This window comes from Mus musculus, chromosome 19 (genome assembly GCF_000001635.26).
Source record: "Mus musculus strain C57BL/6J chromosome 19, GRCm38.p6 C57BL/6J".
NCBI classification, from domain to species: domain Eukaryota; kingdom Metazoa; phylum Chordata; class Mammalia; order Rodentia; family Muridae; genus Mus; species Mus musculus.
The window spans coordinates 37,919,509-37,937,226 of NC_000085.6; the positions used below are offsets into that span (position 1 = coordinate 37,919,509).

Consider the following 17,718-nt stretch of genomic DNA (forward strand, 5'->3'; position numbering starts at 1 on the left):
CTGTTCTGTACTGCATACTCCAGGCTAGCTGGCCAGAATGTTTCTAGATGATTCTTCTGACTCCGCCTCCCATCTGGCTGTAGGAGTGCTGGGATTATAGATGCGCACCGCTGCATCTGGAATTTGGATTGTCGGAATCATGTGGCCACGTCTTGTACCCACTGAGCCACATCCTCTGCCCTCTGCCTTATCTTACAGCTAGACGGGTTGGGGACCCAAACTCAGGTCCTCCTGCTTGCCCACCCTTTGCACACAGAATCCTCCCCTGCCCCAGCCCTTCCTCAAATATTTTTCCACAAAGAACATTTGCCTACAGACAGCAGTTTTGCTGTGACTATGCAGTACTGCCTCAGGCTTGGGAAAGCCTCAGAGTCATGTCATGGATGTATACCTCCTCTGTCTCAATCGCTTGTGTGATGGCTTGTTGACAGAGATGTGAGGCCCTGTGTGATGTGGGAGCTGTGATGCTTGGCTAGTGAGTCTAACACAGAAGAGAATCAGACAGAGCACAGAGCAGAGTGTGGTGCTGAAGCCACACAGACCCTGGTGTCGTATGACTTGGGATCACAGCCACAGCCTGTAATCAGAAAGATGTTATGCACACCTCTTTTCGGGCCTCAGTTTCTGTTCCCGTCAGAGTTCTGTGAGATTTCTGACATGTCTTCTACAAAATGGCTCAGGAGAGAGAGGACTTGCTCACTCTGACTGCTCAGCAAATGTTGTTACTAAATATGAAAGGTGCTCTCAGCTGAATAACACTGGCTTTACTTAGTGATCATGTTGGTAACTAGAAACAGCTCTGATAAGACTTATATAACATGACTCACACACGGGCAAAGGCTACTGAGGTCAACCCTGAGGACCTGAGATGAATCCCTGGGGCCCACATGGTAGAAGGAGAGAACCAGGTTGTCTCTGACTGCCACATGCACACAGGTGTTCACTGCCACATGCACACAGGTGTTCACAAGTGGCATGAATAAAAATGTGTTAACAATACCCATATTCTAGACCAGAAACAAGTCAAGGCTGTGACCACGAAGAGAACAATGCTTTGTCAAGGCTCTTGGGGGACATTCTTCCCTCATGGACCTTCCAGCCCTTCTACCCATTTCTCTGACAAAGGTATCTGTACATATTCCTGGCGTTAGGATCTCAACCAGAGCAGGGCACATTTCATGTAGAAGGAATATTTTGAACTGTATGTTACCTGCCAAACACTGGGTTGAGAGTGTTGGGAATGTAGTGGTCTCGGTCTTCAATTACTTTCTTGCCCAAGGTTATTTTTATGTAAGGATCACACTGTGGAGACAAGACAGGTAAGATGTTATATCATCCCGGGTGCAAACTGAAGTCAATTTCGGGGATAGACTTGGCTTGCTTCTATACTCCCAAGTGATGACAAAGGTGGCCTCTGGGGCACCTGAGGACCTCAGACGAGTTCAGTGCAAGGTTCTCCTTTGGGTGGCAGTGGGCCAGCGTGCCTTCAAAGCATCTGTGTGGGTGAAAAGGTGGGATGGGGTGGAGGTAGGGATGACCTAACTCTGCACATGCTGGTCCTGTGACTGGAGCAAATCTTGTCCTGGGTCACATCAGTAACACGAGAAGGATGAACTAGAGAGCCCTAAGCACCACCACCCCCACAGCCCCAGCCAAAGCTCTTGGGTAAAACCCCATGGGGACAATCCTTCTGTTCACATTGTTTTGATAGAGTATCTTTCTCCTTGTGAGATAACAGACGCCCAGAAAGAAAGAAGGTGACAATTACCATGGCTGATGACTATAATTATCCTGCTATGGGAGAAGGCCCCACACCCAAACTCTTACCAGGCCATTGTTGTCCTGAGGCTGGAGCTGTAAGCCTTGAACAATGTAAATCCTAACAGTGCATTCCTGTGGGACACTGTCAGGCAGTTCCCGAAACTGCCTGGGAGGGGCTGGCACACTGGGGTCATCCGGCAAGGGGTAGATTCGGAAGGAGCCCTGAGAGAAAGAGAGAGACGTGTACTGATGACTCCGAAGGACCCTGGCCAATGGGTAGAGGGCGCTTGGGAAATGTGCACCCATCTTGTGCACCCTCCGTCTCACACAGTTGGGTGATGTTAGGTGTCTCTGACATAACCTGTTTTGGCTCTTGTGGGATTCCAGTAGAGAACACTCCAGCATTCTACAGCCATCATTTCAGAAGAGGGCATTCTAGGAAGGGGGCAATAAACCTGAGCAGGAAGTGGAGGTGGCTGGTCAGGGTTGGGGGACGTGGTGGCAAAACAAGGTAAAGAGTTGAGATTATTTTGGAGACAGGAATAAGTCCCGAGGTGATTTCACTGCTGGGTCTCCCTACCTGCCTGGGCCCCACTCCCAGGCAAATTGATGCTCTGCTTCAGGTCTCAGCTAAAAAGACTGCACACTTTGTTTTGAAACCAGCTTAAGTACAGGGAAAGGTATCGAAAGTTGGGATTAGGATGTTTGGGCCTTTCTTCTGGCCAGCTGCACTCAGGAACATGTCATGAAGCAAGCACCCATTGAATACTGGGTGAGGAACACCCAAAAATCAAGAAACAGAGTATGGCACAAGATACTAGATTAGCTTGGCTGTGTACCCTATTGTGGTCTTAGTAGGAGGCTGGGGTGGGGAGGATTTGAGACCCTGTGTTGGGTGTAATCCCCTGATCCATTAGCCATGTCTGCTATTGGCAAAGGATTAGGAAGAGGTAGTGTCAGATGCCCTGGCCTTGCCAAGTGTGCTTGGGAGGAGAAGCAACAATCAAACCTGACAGGAGGTGAACCCAGACCTGTGGGAGCCCAGAGCATGGGTGAGTCATGCTGCCCAAAGCAGCCAGGGAACTCTTGACAAACCCTGATGACATCTGAGCTGTCTTAGGGCCTGAGCAGGGCTTTGTCAAACTACAGAGAGGAAAGGAAGGGCACCCAGGAAAGGAAGAGCTGCCTAGCCCAAGGCTCCGTACATCCATAGAGAGAACTTGTAAGGTGTGTTTGGGACTTGGGAGTGGTTCTTCTGTATGCAGGAGGGACCCAGAGCTTGGGAAAGGCCAGCTCAGCTTTGGAAGGAGTTGAGGCCTGAGCTGTGAAATACAAGAGGTGTGTTTAAGCCATTCAGATGGAGGCTCAAATTTGGTTACGGTGAGGAGAGACTGCTTGGGAGGAGCAGAAAGGTGGCTAAGATCTCCATCTGGGAATCTGCCACAGTGATCTTGCTAATACCCCAGGAGGGCAGAAGGTAGGAGAAATGAGGTCTTGGGAAGATTTGACCCAGGAGGATTTGAGTCTGGCCAGCCCAAGCAATATCCTGACTCCCCTGGGGGCATTTTCCTTCCTGCAGAGGGCAGAGGACATGTCCAGCTGCAGACATCAGCTGTCTTTCATCCGAAATCAATAATAAAAAAAAGAAGATAGATTTTTCAAAGGACACACACGCACACTTTACTCACTTTAAACTCTCCTACCACAGATGGATCTTCATTCTCATCGGACTTGCCTCTGTACAGCTTGAAGGTATCTGAGAAATCTGTCAGGCCTTCAAAGTCGGCTACATCCTCCAGTTCACAGTCATAGATCTGAAAACCATCAGCGGACTCTCAGTTTCTCATTAAAACAGAGGTGGTGTCTCCAGCCAACAGGGCTGAGTACCAAAAGGATTGGACAGAACTCCTGGGGCCCTCACGGGTGCAGCATAGAACTGCCACTTGGGAAAATGCCACACTTCTTTTAGGGGGTTACATATCTTAGGATCCAGAAGTGGTGTTTCTAGGAATTTACCAAAAAGAAACATGAGCATGTCCATGTGGTTCAAGAAGGTCCAGTGTTGGGAGGATGAGTCAACAAACCATGGAGAGGAGAGAGAAAAGAAGGGGCAAGGGGAGGTGAGATGGGGTATGAACACGGCATGACCCAACTCCAACCCAGTCTGATCCAATATGATTCAGCAAGAGTAAACAAACTTGTGATACCCACAACAACATGACGAGTCTCAAAAGCAGACTCCTTTGGGACCAAAGGAGCCAAATACAGAATGAATATTGTCTGAGTCCAGTTATCTGGAACACAGGAGCAAGCGAAGCCAGCCTATCATGGTAACTATCAGACCAGCTGTGCACCAGAGGGGTGCAGCTCGTGGAGAGTTGGCTTGACAGGAGCGCAGAGGAGCTTCCTGTGTGTGAAAATGGTCTGCCCCTTGCTGTGGGGGCAGCTTTACACAGATGTACACAACACCAAAGCCTTGTGGGAGGGCCAGCTTGTGGCATATAAATTAGACCTTGGTTTTAAAAGAAAAGTTGGACAAGAGAGAAAGATGGAAGGGAGAAGAGGAAGAAGTAATGGAAACCTGTCCCTTCACCCCCCGTCTCATTATTTTTCCATGTGATTTCTAACATGCTAGCTTTCCTCACACTACACGAATACATTACGCCACCAACAAGCAAGGGTATAGGTCTTTCTTTGATAGAGGAATAATTTTAATAACTAGATGTTTCTCATTTAACTTCATCTTTCTCCTCTACCTCGCTCTGACTCCTGTAGGTTTGCAGCTGACAGAGTTAGCAACTGAACAATGAAGAACTGGAAAACTCAGAACATGAAGAGAATAAATAATACAGATAGCTAGCCCTGGCCGCCTCCGCCGCTTCCTCCTGCGCTCGTGTGCCCCACGGTTGTGATGTGACTAGGCATACATGTAACAGAATCAACTTTTAATTTGGCAAAACTGATCACTGTTTGGAAGACAAAACGAAGCGTGTTGACATCTTTTTGTTGTTGTTCTGCAAAGGGCACAGTGACTTCTGAGTCTCCCCGAGCCAATCTGGATAATTGTTGGCCTAATTAGTATGGTATTAACCCACTCCTAGCCTTCTGCCAGATGCCCCCAAGCCCCAAAGTGGCAGTCACGCAACCATAACTCAGCAACTTTCCTCAGTCCCTGATACTTGGCAGAGCCAAGCCTGTTGCAAGAGGGCTCTCCAGGAGAGCAGAGGCAAGCTTGGCCCCTGTCCATCAGCACCCACCACGAGGCCTTGTAAGCCTAGGGCCTAAGGCATGCTGAAACTGGCTTTTCCCCACCCATAAGAACATAAGTCCAAGTACCTTGAGTTTGGAATAGCCTTTCTGAATATACTGTCCACATTTTTCATGCTCTCCAGAGGAAGCATAAAATTTACTCCACCAGTCAACGATTTCTTCCTCCTAAAGCCACATGCAAATGAAAAAAAATGATATTGACAGTGTGGATTTCTGATTTTTTTTTTAACAGAAAAGTCACTATGGAACAGATAAGAGAGAGAGACAGAGACAGAGAGAGAAGGCTACCGACAGCTCTGAGATTATCTGCCTCTGTTTACATGCACGGTGGGCAGCACAGCCACAATTCTGCATAGAAGCAGGAGATGTCAACCAGTGACATGGGTGTGTGTGTGTGTGTGTGTGTGTGTGTGTGTGTGCGTGTATGTAGATGCCTGTGTGTAGAGGAGTACACGTATGTAGGCGTACATGTGGAGACCAGAGAGCAACCTCAGGTGACACCCCATGAATTCTGTTCACCTCTGTGAAACAGGGTCTCTTATCTCCCAGGGCTCACTATTTGGGCTAGACTTGTTGGCCCACAAATGCAGTCATCCTTCTGTCTCCACTTCCCCAGTGCCTGAATACAAGCATGTGCCACAACACTCAGCATTTTCACATGAATTCTGGAGAAAGAACTCAAGTCCCTGAGATTGTGAGCAAGCACTTCGCCCACTGAACTATCTTTCCAGCTCTTGATGAAATGTGTTTGCTTCAATGCCCACATCTATATTAGATGTTTTCCTTAGACCTGATACATACGATCTATTAGTCTCTTTTCGTTTCTTTACTTTTAATGCTTGCATCCATAAATCAATTAGAATGGCATTTCTAACATATGCTTTCTTTGATCTCATTTCCTTAGCTCTTAGCAACATTACAACTCTCTCTAAGAGTTAGGTAAACTGGTTCTAGTTCTAGCCCTTATGTTATAAGCCACACTGTCTTGGGCAAGTTGTTCTGCAACTCTGACCCTCAGTTTCTTCATCTAGTGGCAACTGCCTCCGTCTGCCTCATAGAGTTGATTTGGAAATCAGATAGGATCACTAAGAGAAAGAACTCTGGGAACCTTGAAAGTAGGAAACAAAGGTATGATGAGCTTGTGGTTCATGTATGCTAGCTGCTCTCACCCACCCCTTAGATTCTGATCCAGTCAATGTGGGCTGAAATGTGTATTCATTATGTTCACATAACTCCCCCGGATTGCTTCAGTTATAGCCAGAGCCATGAACTTCATTTTGATGAGTGGTTCTTGGTTTGGCAGAAGAGATAATAAATGAAGCACTCATAGGCCAGTGCCTGCGTAGCTCCTCACATTTTCTCCTTTTCTATTTCTCTCCTTTCCTTTCCTCCTTTTTTTGCTTGCTTCCTTCCCTCTTTCCTTCCTTCTTTTCTCCCTCTCTGCACAGGATCTTGATATATAATTCAAGCTGGCCTCAAACTGATTGTCCTCCTGCCTCAGTCTCCAAAGGGCTATGATTACAGGTGTGAGGTTCTGCACCCAACCTCCACCTTGATTTATAACAAGGACATATCTGGATGAGACTCACTTACTGCTCTTTTTTTTTTTGTTTTTTTGTTTTTGTTTTTGTTTTGTTTTGTTTTTCATGACAGGGTTTCTCTGTGTAACCCTGGTTATCCTGGAACTCACTCTGTAGACCAGGCTGGCCTCGAATTCAGAAATCCCCCTGCCTCTGCCTCCCAAGTGCTGGGATTAAAGGCATGCGCCACCACTGCCTGGCTTGGTTTTTCTAATCTGCCTTAGATAGTGATGCTCTTAAAAATAAGCATCACCTCTTGTAACCCCCCTCATGTTCTGCAGGACGGAGAGCAGCAAGGAGTAAGAAAGGCTGTTTCAGGCTGGAGAGACGGCTCAGACATTGAGAGCAATGGCTGCTCTCCCAGACCATCAGAGGTCAACTCCCAGCACCCACACAACCACTTGAACTCCAACTCCAGGGAATCTGATGCCCTCTTCTGGCCACCACAAGTACCCGCACATATGTGTGCACACCCTCACATATACACATCCATACAAATGAAATCATTAAAAAAAAACAAAAACAGGTTGTTTCTCATTTGTACATGGGGACAAATATTTGTAGATTTACGCGTATAACTAAATGCTCATATACATGTGCATCTTTGTATATGTCTTTAAATTTATATTCATGCATACAAGTGTGTGCATTGCACACATAGTTATAATGAATTAAATGTCCTCTGCAGATCATCAATATGTTCCTGGAGTTAGAAAAAAGGTTACATTCCAATTATGGGCAGAAAATACATGTATTGGAAATTGAACCAAGAACCTTGCACATGCTGAGACAAGCTCTCTACTCCTGAGTAGCATCCTTCACCCCATGAATCTTAGAGGTGTAAACACATATGCAATTGTTACCTTTTCCGACAGCTGGGCAAATGAGGTCAGTAGCAGAAGACATCATATATAGGAGTCACGTGGATGTTTGGTTTAAGATCCCATGAACATTAGGTTTAGAGAGAAAGAGAGTAAGAAACATTATTTTTCTGCATACTTACTATCAACATTTAACAGATTGCCTAATTATTCTAGTTGAAAGCATCTTATCATTGAGCATATCTTAGATTTCTTCTCTGAAAACTCACGAAACAGTACTTGAATGGCTTGTGCTTTTAGTGGGGTTAGACTAGCCTGTGATCAGCTAACGCAGTGGGTGCTCAGGAGGGGTGAGTGAAAGCTACTCATCTTCCTACCCCCAACCTCTCATTCCATTTAGCTCCAAAATCATATCCCCAATATGACCTCCTTCGCACCCCTTCAAGAACTCTCTTGTCACAAGGTGTGCACAGCTGCAGGCCATCATGTTAGTGCCTTTTCTGTGTTCCCCCATGCCTATGTAAGAATGCCACTTAAATACTGGTAGGAAATGACTCTTCTAATAAAAGGATGTCAGGTTTCTCGTTGGCCAAATCCTTCCACTTGAATGTTTGCATGGAGGATTTGCCCCTCCAGGTACCAGGGACTGTCCAGGAGTTTGCAGGAGCTTGAGTTTTCTCTTGGGACACTGATAAGCTAGCCCCCTGGGCTAATTAGAGAACACAGTTCCCCTTTCTGAAATCCTGATCTCTCCCTACAGCACGTTTGTGCCTCCTGTGTTGTGTGCCACCCGGCTTCTTAAGGTCCTCAGTATTTCTATCTAGACTGACCCTTGTTGCAGCAGAAGTGCCAACGGAGGCAGAGAGAAAAAGAGACGTATCAATTTGTTTTGTTAGCTCCATTCCCAAGCAAGATTAGGGTTAAGCGATCATAGTTTAAGTGCGATTTTGGAGAGAGGAATTAAAAAAAAAAAAACATCTTTTGACAGTCTCAATAGTTTTGAATTCAGATATTTAGTCTGCTTCTTCACGCTTACTTTCAGTTATAACGAACTGATTTAGGGACAAGAACAGGCCATGTTTAAAGAGTATCCAAGACAAATTGCTGACTTTAAATTTCAGGGTTAGCCCAGAAGGATTCCTTCATGCCTGATCGCTCATCGTCCTCTGTGGAAAAGGAAGGACAGCAACTCGTTGACTTTCTTTTTTTCTCCAATCTAATAAATGAACTTGAAAATTCAACTCAAAGCACTACATGGCCCCGGGCCAGTCTTCCCTTTGGCTTAAAATGACATTATTCATCTAAATATCACCTTTCACTCCAAAATCTACTAGTAGAACCCGGAGGAATTCAAGTGCTTAGACCAAGCTGCCCCAGTCCCATGCGGCCTCATGCATCGTATCATATACATACATGCACTGTCCTTGGAGAAGCCATTTTGCTGAGTGCTGTTGACATGCTGCTTAAGCACTGGAATTGGAAGGCAACTGTTGAGTCGGCCATGAAAGAAGGTCTGCGCTGTCTGCCTGGCACTTGACCAATCTGCCCCACGCCCTCATCTCCTGCTCTTCTTCGGAGAGTGCTAAGCTCATCCGTCACGAGTTCCCACAGACATCACAGAGCGTGATGCCCTCGTGGAAAGACTCGGCCTCCAGCCCTCAGCAACAGCAGTTAGTGTGGGCCCATTCGGTTTATCCAGGTAAAAAGTCTAAAATCAAGTTAGCGGTCATATGTGTCCATTACATGTACGCATGCTACATGTAATAAAGGACGTTAGTAAGCTTGTCATTGGCTCTCCCGAAGTTCCACGTTGCTCACTGGACTTTATAGAAATATGCAATGTCTACCTTGACAAAGGGACTTGAGAGCTTAGAGGAGATCCCACCTTTTCGTGTTGACACAGTGTCCCTCAACTAAGGTATGATGGGAGCAGGCTGATTATGGTCATTTATAGTGTAGTGGGAATGACTTGACACTATCATCTCTAGACCTGCTGCTCTTCCCGGTTCACAGTTGATACACACGGACCTTTCATCGTGTGTTGCTAGAGTAGCCTAGCTCCAGCACTGTCGAGAAGGGAGTAGCACTGACATTATTTTCCTTGTTCCCCAGTAGTACGGAGTACACAGAAGACATTCAGGAAGGACTGATTGGCATGTTATCGAGTAGGATCTTACACTGCCTTTTCCCAGAGTAGTTGTGAAAATCACCATGAAAAAAAATAATAAACCCTTAAGTCTATTATACATAACTTCTCCTTAGGCAACTACTGTCTTATTGAGACTAATTGGAGTTATTTTCAATAAGTGAACATAGTCGTGTTGCACTATGGGCTGGGGAATTTGATATTGTCATCTGTGACCGTGTAGAATTGCCACACAGTAGACTCAAACACACAGCAATTGGGAGCTGGCTGTGGAGCCCACATTTAATATGGTCCGATTGTTAGTGAGTTTAATGCAGTGGGAAAGAAGTGGGTTTTAAAAAAAGAGGTACCATTTATGGACATAACACATTAAAGTGCAATCATGGGCGTGTTCCAGCCAGTTTGCATATTAAAACATGCTGTGAACGTTTACTGTAAATGCCAAGAGAAACAGTGAGCTATTTGGTGTTTTCTTTTTTCTGGGTTCAAACTTTCTTGTTCCTTTCTAAGGAAGTGGCTGGATGGTTTTCAGACTGGGTCCTGAGTTAGGATTCCCACGAACTTCTTCCACAGTGAATATAAAACCCAGGATGTTCCTTATACTGGCAAATAGGGTCATTTCAAATCATGACAATCCTGCCTCGTATAGGCAAAATTCTGACATGCGTGTTCTGATTGATGCAATGTTTCGATTTTCTCTAGAAACTTCTAACACGATAGCATTTGGACCTCCCCCCTGGTTGGTTCTCAGTAGCTTTTAAAATTGTAGGTTATGACCTCATTTGGTGCTGGGTACCTGAATGTGTAGCACAGTGTGTGTGTGTGTGTGTGTGTGTGTGTGTGTGTGTGGTTACAGAACGTATGGCAAACAGAAATGTTTCTTAATGTGCAACAAGTGAAAATTAACTAAAAATAAAGTGTGTAATGAGTCCAAGTGCATCATTAAAGTGCAATTAATGATTTGCTAGGACTCCTAGAAAGGTGTTCTTGGCAATACTTACTCATACTGCACCATACAACTCCATTGTGGCCTTGGTTTTGAGCCCATAACCCATGTGTCTCTGAACTATGCATGTAGTCACACCATACAACACCAGAGAACACCACCTGAAACACCTCAGCTCAGATCTGGGCCTAGTGTATGCTACAGACTGCATTCACATACCAAGTTTTCTGCTCTTGTAGAAACACAATGGTTTAACTATGGAAAAATCAAGATGTGAAAGTTTCCACCAACATTCCTTACCATGTATCAAGTTAGTATATATTTGAGTCACATTATGTTAGAATGTTTGATTTCTCTTTGAGTTGCTCATTTGAGTTTCATTAGAAAAAAAAAATGTTAAATGAATTTTGGCTTGGGATTAGGAGAGTTTCCAGCAGTCTCTGCAGTAGCCTGAAACATACTTCTGCCATTTTGTATTAATATTACACATTTATCCAAATCATCATCAATGGCTGTAAAATCAAATTATTAATTAACCCTGAAAAATGTTAATGATGCTGTGTCCTGCAGTATTACATATCTAGCTGAGATTTAAATCTTTATGTAAAAATGAACAAGCTCGTCCATCTCATTAGAATGCAATCTTGATTTTGTTTTAGACAAATGGTAAAATTATGTCTAGCAATGCTTTATAATTAATTATGAGTGATGTTTGATTTGTACACCTTACACTCCAGAGGTTGTATAAAAATTTCTCAGGTGAACGGGGTTATAAGTGGAAAGCTTTTTAGAAGCCCTGGTTGATACAATTTCACTGTTAACTGTGGATGAATACAAGATTCAGATCTTGTGTCTATTCAGTCCTTGCACATTGGTTTGATGAGCAATATTTTAATGGTCTTGAATGGCTGCTGGAGTTTACCAATTGCTTGGACATCTGGAATACAACCTACCTTAGAAGCCAGTAATGGTTTGGTGTCTTCTATTTCAATAACGACTTCCCGGCATGGAGGTGCAGACATCAGAGAGGCTGCAAGACAAAGAGCTTTATAATCTAGGACACTTGGAACAGCATACTGGAGAACGTTCTATCCCATGGTCAAGTCGAGCAGCCACGGGATGGATGATAGCGTTAACCTGGGTGAAACTTTTCAATGAGGGACCGCACCTGAATGTGGAAAATGAACCAACGACGTGCCACATTCTCAGAGTAGGATATGGTTCTAGACATTTTATAGGGGATTATGTGGCCCATGTGTCTTGGCTTGGGGTAGTTAAATCAGTTCTTATGCATAACGAGTGCTTGGAAGAGAATTGTGTTGAAGACCAGAGAGATGGCAATTAAGGTAAAGGTGCTGGATGCCAAGCCTAATGGTCTGAGTTTGATCCTATGAACCTACACGGTGGAAGGAGGAGAACCTTGATTCCTGTAAGTGGCCCTCTATCTGCCACAGAGCAACACACACACACATACACACACACACACACACACACACACACACACACACATACACACACACACACATACACACATGTACTCTTACACCATTAAAAAGATCGTGTTGATCATGTAGGAATGGGCATGGAGATGGGCGAATCTGTGTCTAAAAGAGCCTCATTTTCTTGGGAAATGAGATAGAGAAACACAGAAGAGGAGTGGAGGAAGACAGGATAGATAGAGAAGGTGATTAGAGAGAGGAAGGGGAAGGGAGGGAAGGAGAGAGGGGAGGAGAAAGCAGGGATGACTCTCTTCAGCAGTCTGAAGTAGCTGTTGTGTGTCCAGCCCTTGCTCTCCCATGGCATGCGGAGGTAGGAGGCCTGTGCCCTGATCTTATATGCATTTTCCCAGATGGATGTAACTCTGGATTTTGGAGTAACAGCAATTGCTTGGGAACAGGCTCTGGAGTCACATGGTTTATCTCAGTTAAAGGCGGGTGCCAAGGTCCAGCCTGATGCAGGCAGGGGTGGGGTCACAGGGGCATTTTTTTTTTACATTGAAGACCCCAAGAGGTCCTAGGTCAGAACCCAGACAGAATCTTCACACCAAAGTATTTAGAGCAATGACCTACACACACTCATTTTCTTGTTGGGCTCTTGTTCTTAGAGGACAAGACTGTTCTGGTCCCTTGACCTCCCCAACATGTAGATCAGTGAATGACATTCTATGAGCGCTCAATAACCACTTGCTGGAGGCTGAGTGCCTCCATCCCTGTGGCTGATGTGGGAACAGCATCCCCTGAATTTTGAGGATCCTTCTTCAAAGGCAAATAGGAAAGGTCATGTAACAGGCATCAATGCCTCAAAGGTTATCCCATGTTTATGCAGGAGTAAGGCATGCCAGAGGGTGGACTCTTCAGCACTGGACTCTGCCCCTCAAAGTACCTCAAGAGTCCAGGCTGGCTGCACCACTGGCTATTAGCTGTTCCTTGGAGGAATTACCTAGTACTCTGTAAATAAGACCTTATTTTTTTCTGTGGCATCTAGAATATGGCTTGTGAAGATTCAGACAGATCAGGCATTTAAAAAAAAAAGCTAAATAGTGTAACATATAGACGTGCCTATAGACGTACCTTTTAGTTGTGGTACAATATCCTCCTTTCCTGCATATGGATCACACCGAAAGCGGTCCAGGTGGTCAATGGTGCATTGGCCAACCACAGGCTTCCGCCCAAACTGCCTGTGATCAATGACCTTGATCACCAGCGGAGGCATGTACAATTCTTCCTTGGGCAAGAACTAGGGATCAGAAAAACAGATGTCCTTTTTCGTTTCCAGATCTAACAGGAACAGCTTTGCCAGTCAGTTCCCCCCAGGAGACCAGCCCAGATTCTTTTTGCTCATTAAATCTAACCCAGAGGGACCTTCCTTGGGTATTTCAGGTACTGAGGTGCTTGGTAACCAGCTCAGAGCTTATAGCGTACTCTTTCAGCCTGGCTCTGGAAGATCAAATCCTACCTCTGCTGTCACAGAGAGCATGGCCTTAGGGAACTTTTCTAACCCTGTTTGCTGGGTCAATTTATCATTCATAGCAGAGTTGTGGAATCCATAGGTGAAGTGCTTAGGCTGCACTTGGCAAGCATAATGTGGAATGAGATCTTGTCACTGAGCCCATCTCCCTCCCACAACCTTCTTCCTGAGGGGGAATATCAAGGAACAAGATCGTTTTGGTCCCTTGACCTCCCCAACATTTAGACCAATTGATGACATTCTATGAGCGCTCAATAATCACTTGCTGGAGGCTGAGTGCCTCCATCCCTGTTGCTGATGTGGGAAAAGCATCCTTCTTCAAAGACAATAAGAAAGTTCATGTAGCAGGCAGAACTTTGGTCCTCTACTAGCCATGGCTTAAGTGGAATTGGGATTCCTTTGATGCTAGAAGTCCACAGCCAAAATGGGATGCTCATTTTGCCTTCAGTGCCCCTGGTATGTGGGGGCCTTGAAGACACTGCACTGACTGGAGAACATGGGCTGGCCTGGAAGCTTGACTGTGGTTTGGGTTAATGTCTGTTGCTGGCCTTGCACTAGAATAGAGGGTGGGGTGCTCCCTCAGTGCCTTCTCCCATGTCTGTTGGCCAAACCTAGGTTCTAAACTAGAAGTGGGAAGGGAAGGATGGGGGTGGGGGTGGGGGGGAAGGAGTGGGTGAGGATTGGCAGAGTTTCTTAGTGGTGACTAACTAGGGATTCTGCTTCTACATGTCCATGAGACTGTCCATCTGCAGAATCATGGAGTGGAAGGTCCCCAGTCCAAGCTCTGGCTACTCGCTTGCTGGGTCCTCCTGTACAAATTACTTAACCTCTTCATTGCCTCAAACATGAAGGAAGGAGTTGTAGCACTGGGCTGGAGTTGCAGATGAAACTAGACCATGGTCCCAAGCACAGAAGGGTACACACTTGCTCTGAGGCCAGGGAAGCCATTTCTCCTCTCTAGGCCTCAACTGCCTCAGATGCAAAATGAGAGGTTAAACCATGTGGCCCCGATGTTCAAGAGTAGTGTGTTGGGGATATGAAGGAAAATGAGCTGTGGAAAGGAAATGGAAAATTCTAGTCTTCCATCTTTATATGTCCTTATTGTAATCTTTTACATATCAATGCAAAGATGAATTTTTTTATTTATAAGAATTAAGGTTTGCTGGGTGGTGGGGGTACATGCCGTTAATCCTAGCACTCACTAGGCAGAGGCAAGCAGATCTCTGAATTTAAGGCCAGCCTGGTCTACAGAATGAGTTCCAGGACAACCAGGGATAAGCAAGAAAGTTAAGAATTGAATTTCTTTCAAAATGGACAAGTTGGGTGGTTTTCACAAGCTCTAGTTATAACAGGTGGAGGTGTGTGAGTCCCATCTGACACCTCACAATTCTGACAATAAACTTCAAAGGATCAAAGAAGGTTCCATAGTATGGACTCAGACACAGACTATTAGGGCCATGCCACATCACCCACACGGAAGTCCTCCACAGCTGTTCCTTCCTAGACATCCAGATCCTAGTGGAAAGTTCTGGTCCACGTGCATTCGCACTAGTTAACAATCTGGCCTTGAGGGGTTCACTAAGAGCCTATAACAGAGACCAAACACTTTCTGGAGAAACAAGCTCTGCTCATAGAGGGGCCATTTGGAGCTTTCAGTAACTAACTACAGATGACCTAAGGAGGGAGAAGTCTCCGGCACATTTACTATAAGGCTGGGTTTTCCCACTTGCGTGGGCTCGTGCAGAGTCTAGATACTGTACCACTTTCATGAAGAGAACAGAACTTGGGAAGTTGGGTGTCTTCTTAAGGCTTTTGATCACCACCGATTCTACTCTCTCTCCTCCGCATTCCACCACCAGGCTGGGTGATGTGACAGAAGCCATCTGGTAGTTTTTCATATTTCTTAAGCCCCAAGCTAGGATCTGGGGAAACAAGTTAAAGAGAAGGGAAGTAAACCTGACATATTACACACACACAGATGCACTCACACACATATGTGAGCACACACATACACACAGAGAGTCACATGCACGCACACACACACATACACACGTGCACACACATATATGGAAAAATCCAATCTCAATCACAGAACACAGTACAGTCTTTAAGATGGAGCGATGCACATTCGTCTAAAATACCAGTGCATATTCTCTTCAGGTGCCTGTGGAAATGCAGAGAAAGTGGTTTTGGCCCTTCCCTTTTGTCAGAACTGCTGTAAGTGCTGCCGAGTCAGTCAGCATCTCTAGATCTCACCTGCAAACAGGACTCATGTGATCCACTGGGGGTGGGGAGTGGGGGCAATCTGGAAGATCAAGTCTAAACCTCTTGCATGGTAAATGACCTGCAAGCATTCCAAACTGGTAGCAGCTGTTTGAAGCTCCCTGTGTCTGTTTTCGAACGCACAGCAAAACAGAGGCGCTAACAATGCTTCCCTTATCAGGACCCCGTCTATCTAGCTAAGAGGTTATCTCCACCAGCCTGGGTCTGCCCTAATTATCTCCCTGGTCGCCACTGTGGGCTGCTTCCCCCACCCCCACCCCCACCCCCGACCTCCTGCCTCCTTTGCAGACCTTCTCCTTGTTCACATGGCACTTTCTCTTGGGTTATCTTCTCTTTCTCTGGTGAATTCCCCCCAAAAGAAAGAAATCCCTGAGATCTGCTTCTTATTGCTTTGTTAAGATGTCTACTTTCTATGACTATTTATTTCCATTGGGGGAGGGTGTGAGCCGATTTTATAGGAAGTTAGAGACAGCAAGAAAGCATGCAGCACAATGCATGCCCTACACTAATGGTCCTTGACACACCCTTTGGCTTGGTCAAGTAAAACTCAGAGAGAATACATACCTCAATGGCAGTGAGCTGAACCACAGGCCTGATCCCCTGAGGGACCATGTATAAGTTTGGTGCTCTTTGAGAGGGGAGGATGGGAAGGTTGGAGCCATCCTGTGGAACAAACGCAGGCTGTCAACACTTCCCTTTCATTAAAGCAGAGAGTACCTGGAATGACTGAGGTGCTCTAAGCAGCTCGTGGAATCCATGAGCAAGAACAAAGCGATACCTTGTTCCTCAGAATCAACTCTGCTGTTACGAGGACATCCCCACAGGCCTTGTCTCCATTCATAACAGGATGCCAGAGAAGCTTAGGTGTGATGTCCGTTTCTGAGTTCAGTTTCACCAAGGGAGAGCAAATGCTTCGACCTAAAAATTCATCTTTGCCCTAGAGAAGGAAACCCACACTGAAACTCCTGGTCAAATAGCCCTGCAGACGACTGTCATGCCCCCAAGTCATCATAAACTGTCCTGTTACCTACCACTTGGTCATTGTCAAAAAGTTCTATGGTAACGTTGGGTGGGTTCTGTAGAACTGTTTGGGGTTCCCCAAAGATTTCAACCTCATCGAATATAATGGTTTGGTCCCAGGTGGGATTCAGGGTGGAGTGGATGATCTCAGTGGTTTTGCTTCGATGGAGGAAGGAGACATGGGCGTATGGATCTATGCACAGAAAAAGATATTAACAGTAGAGTCTCGGAGAAGTCGAGCTCCTATGACAGTGCGTTTCAACCAAAGACTTTTCATCTGGACATAGTGGTCATATGTTTTCACCACCCCTTTGAAGACAAGGAGTTCTGAAAGCGGGGCACCACAGAGGACAGTATCATGGTGAGAAGTGCCTAACCGAAGGCCCTGACATGTGCAAAGGATTGCTTCTCTGGAGTGCACTTATCCTCAGCAAGGTTCATTGGGCACACAGTCTTTCACATACATCATCTAGAATACAAGCTTCGCAACCAGACACATCTGGCCTGCTGTGCCCCCGTGACCTTGAAAGAAAAAGGTTTAACCTTTCTAAGCCTCCGTTCCTCCCTCTTTGCCACAAAAGTAATTTCTGTTTTCCTATTGAGTAGAAAATGGGATGACATGAACATGTGAACTGCCTAGAACAGAGCCTATTATCCATTTCATTGGTAAATACCGGTTATTTTTATATTTTTGTTTCTATGTTTTTGATAAACTGACAAATATAAGTTTATTTTATGCTTTTGTTTCTACTGTTATCTATACAGAAAGTTTTGTATTTGTATTTGTATTTGTATTTGTATTTGTATTTGTTGTATTTGCTGGGTTTCAAGAATATAGCAGTAACTAGGAAAGGTTTAGTTGTTCTCAGAATTTACAGCTTGCAACAGGACTAAAAGTTTTCTTTTGCCCCACTGATAAATCTT

The 17,718-nt window shown here is 45.3% G+C and overlaps 1 protein-coding gene across 4 annotated transcripts in view; it reads right to left on the reverse strand.

Moving 5' to 3' along the window:
- The window catches only part of Myof (myoferlin), a 144,542-nt gene that overhangs the window by 20,473 nt on the left and 106,351 nt on the right, over positions 1 to 17,718 (reverse strand). For 2 of the 4 annotated variants that reach the window (XM_006526995.1, XM_006526994.1), the window contains 12 exons: positions 16,806 to 16,987; positions 16,553 to 16,711; positions 16,339 to 16,437; positions 15,252 to 15,413; positions 13,095 to 13,260; positions 11,478 to 11,554; positions 8,846 to 8,902; positions 7,475 to 7,486; positions 5,098 to 5,196; positions 3,450 to 3,575; positions 1,828 to 1,983; positions 1,211 to 1,302 (listed from right to left, as the gene is read on the reverse strand). In XM_006526995.1, coding sequence (XP_006527058.1) covers positions 1,211 to 1,302; positions 1,828 to 1,983; positions 3,450 to 3,575; positions 5,098 to 5,196; positions 7,475 to 7,486; positions 8,846 to 8,902; positions 11,478 to 11,554; positions 13,095 to 13,260; positions 15,252 to 15,413; positions 16,339 to 16,437; positions 16,553 to 16,711; positions 16,806 to 16,987 — 1,387 coding nt within the window. The remainder of the gene's footprint in view (positions 1 to 1,210; positions 1,303 to 1,827; positions 1,984 to 3,449; positions 3,576 to 5,097; positions 5,197 to 7,474; positions 7,487 to 8,845; positions 8,903 to 11,477; positions 11,555 to 13,094; positions 13,261 to 15,251; positions 15,414 to 16,338; positions 16,438 to 16,552; positions 16,712 to 16,805; positions 16,988 to 17,718) is intronic. The other 2 variants (NM_001099634.1, NM_001302140.1) reach the window with 1 other exon arrangement.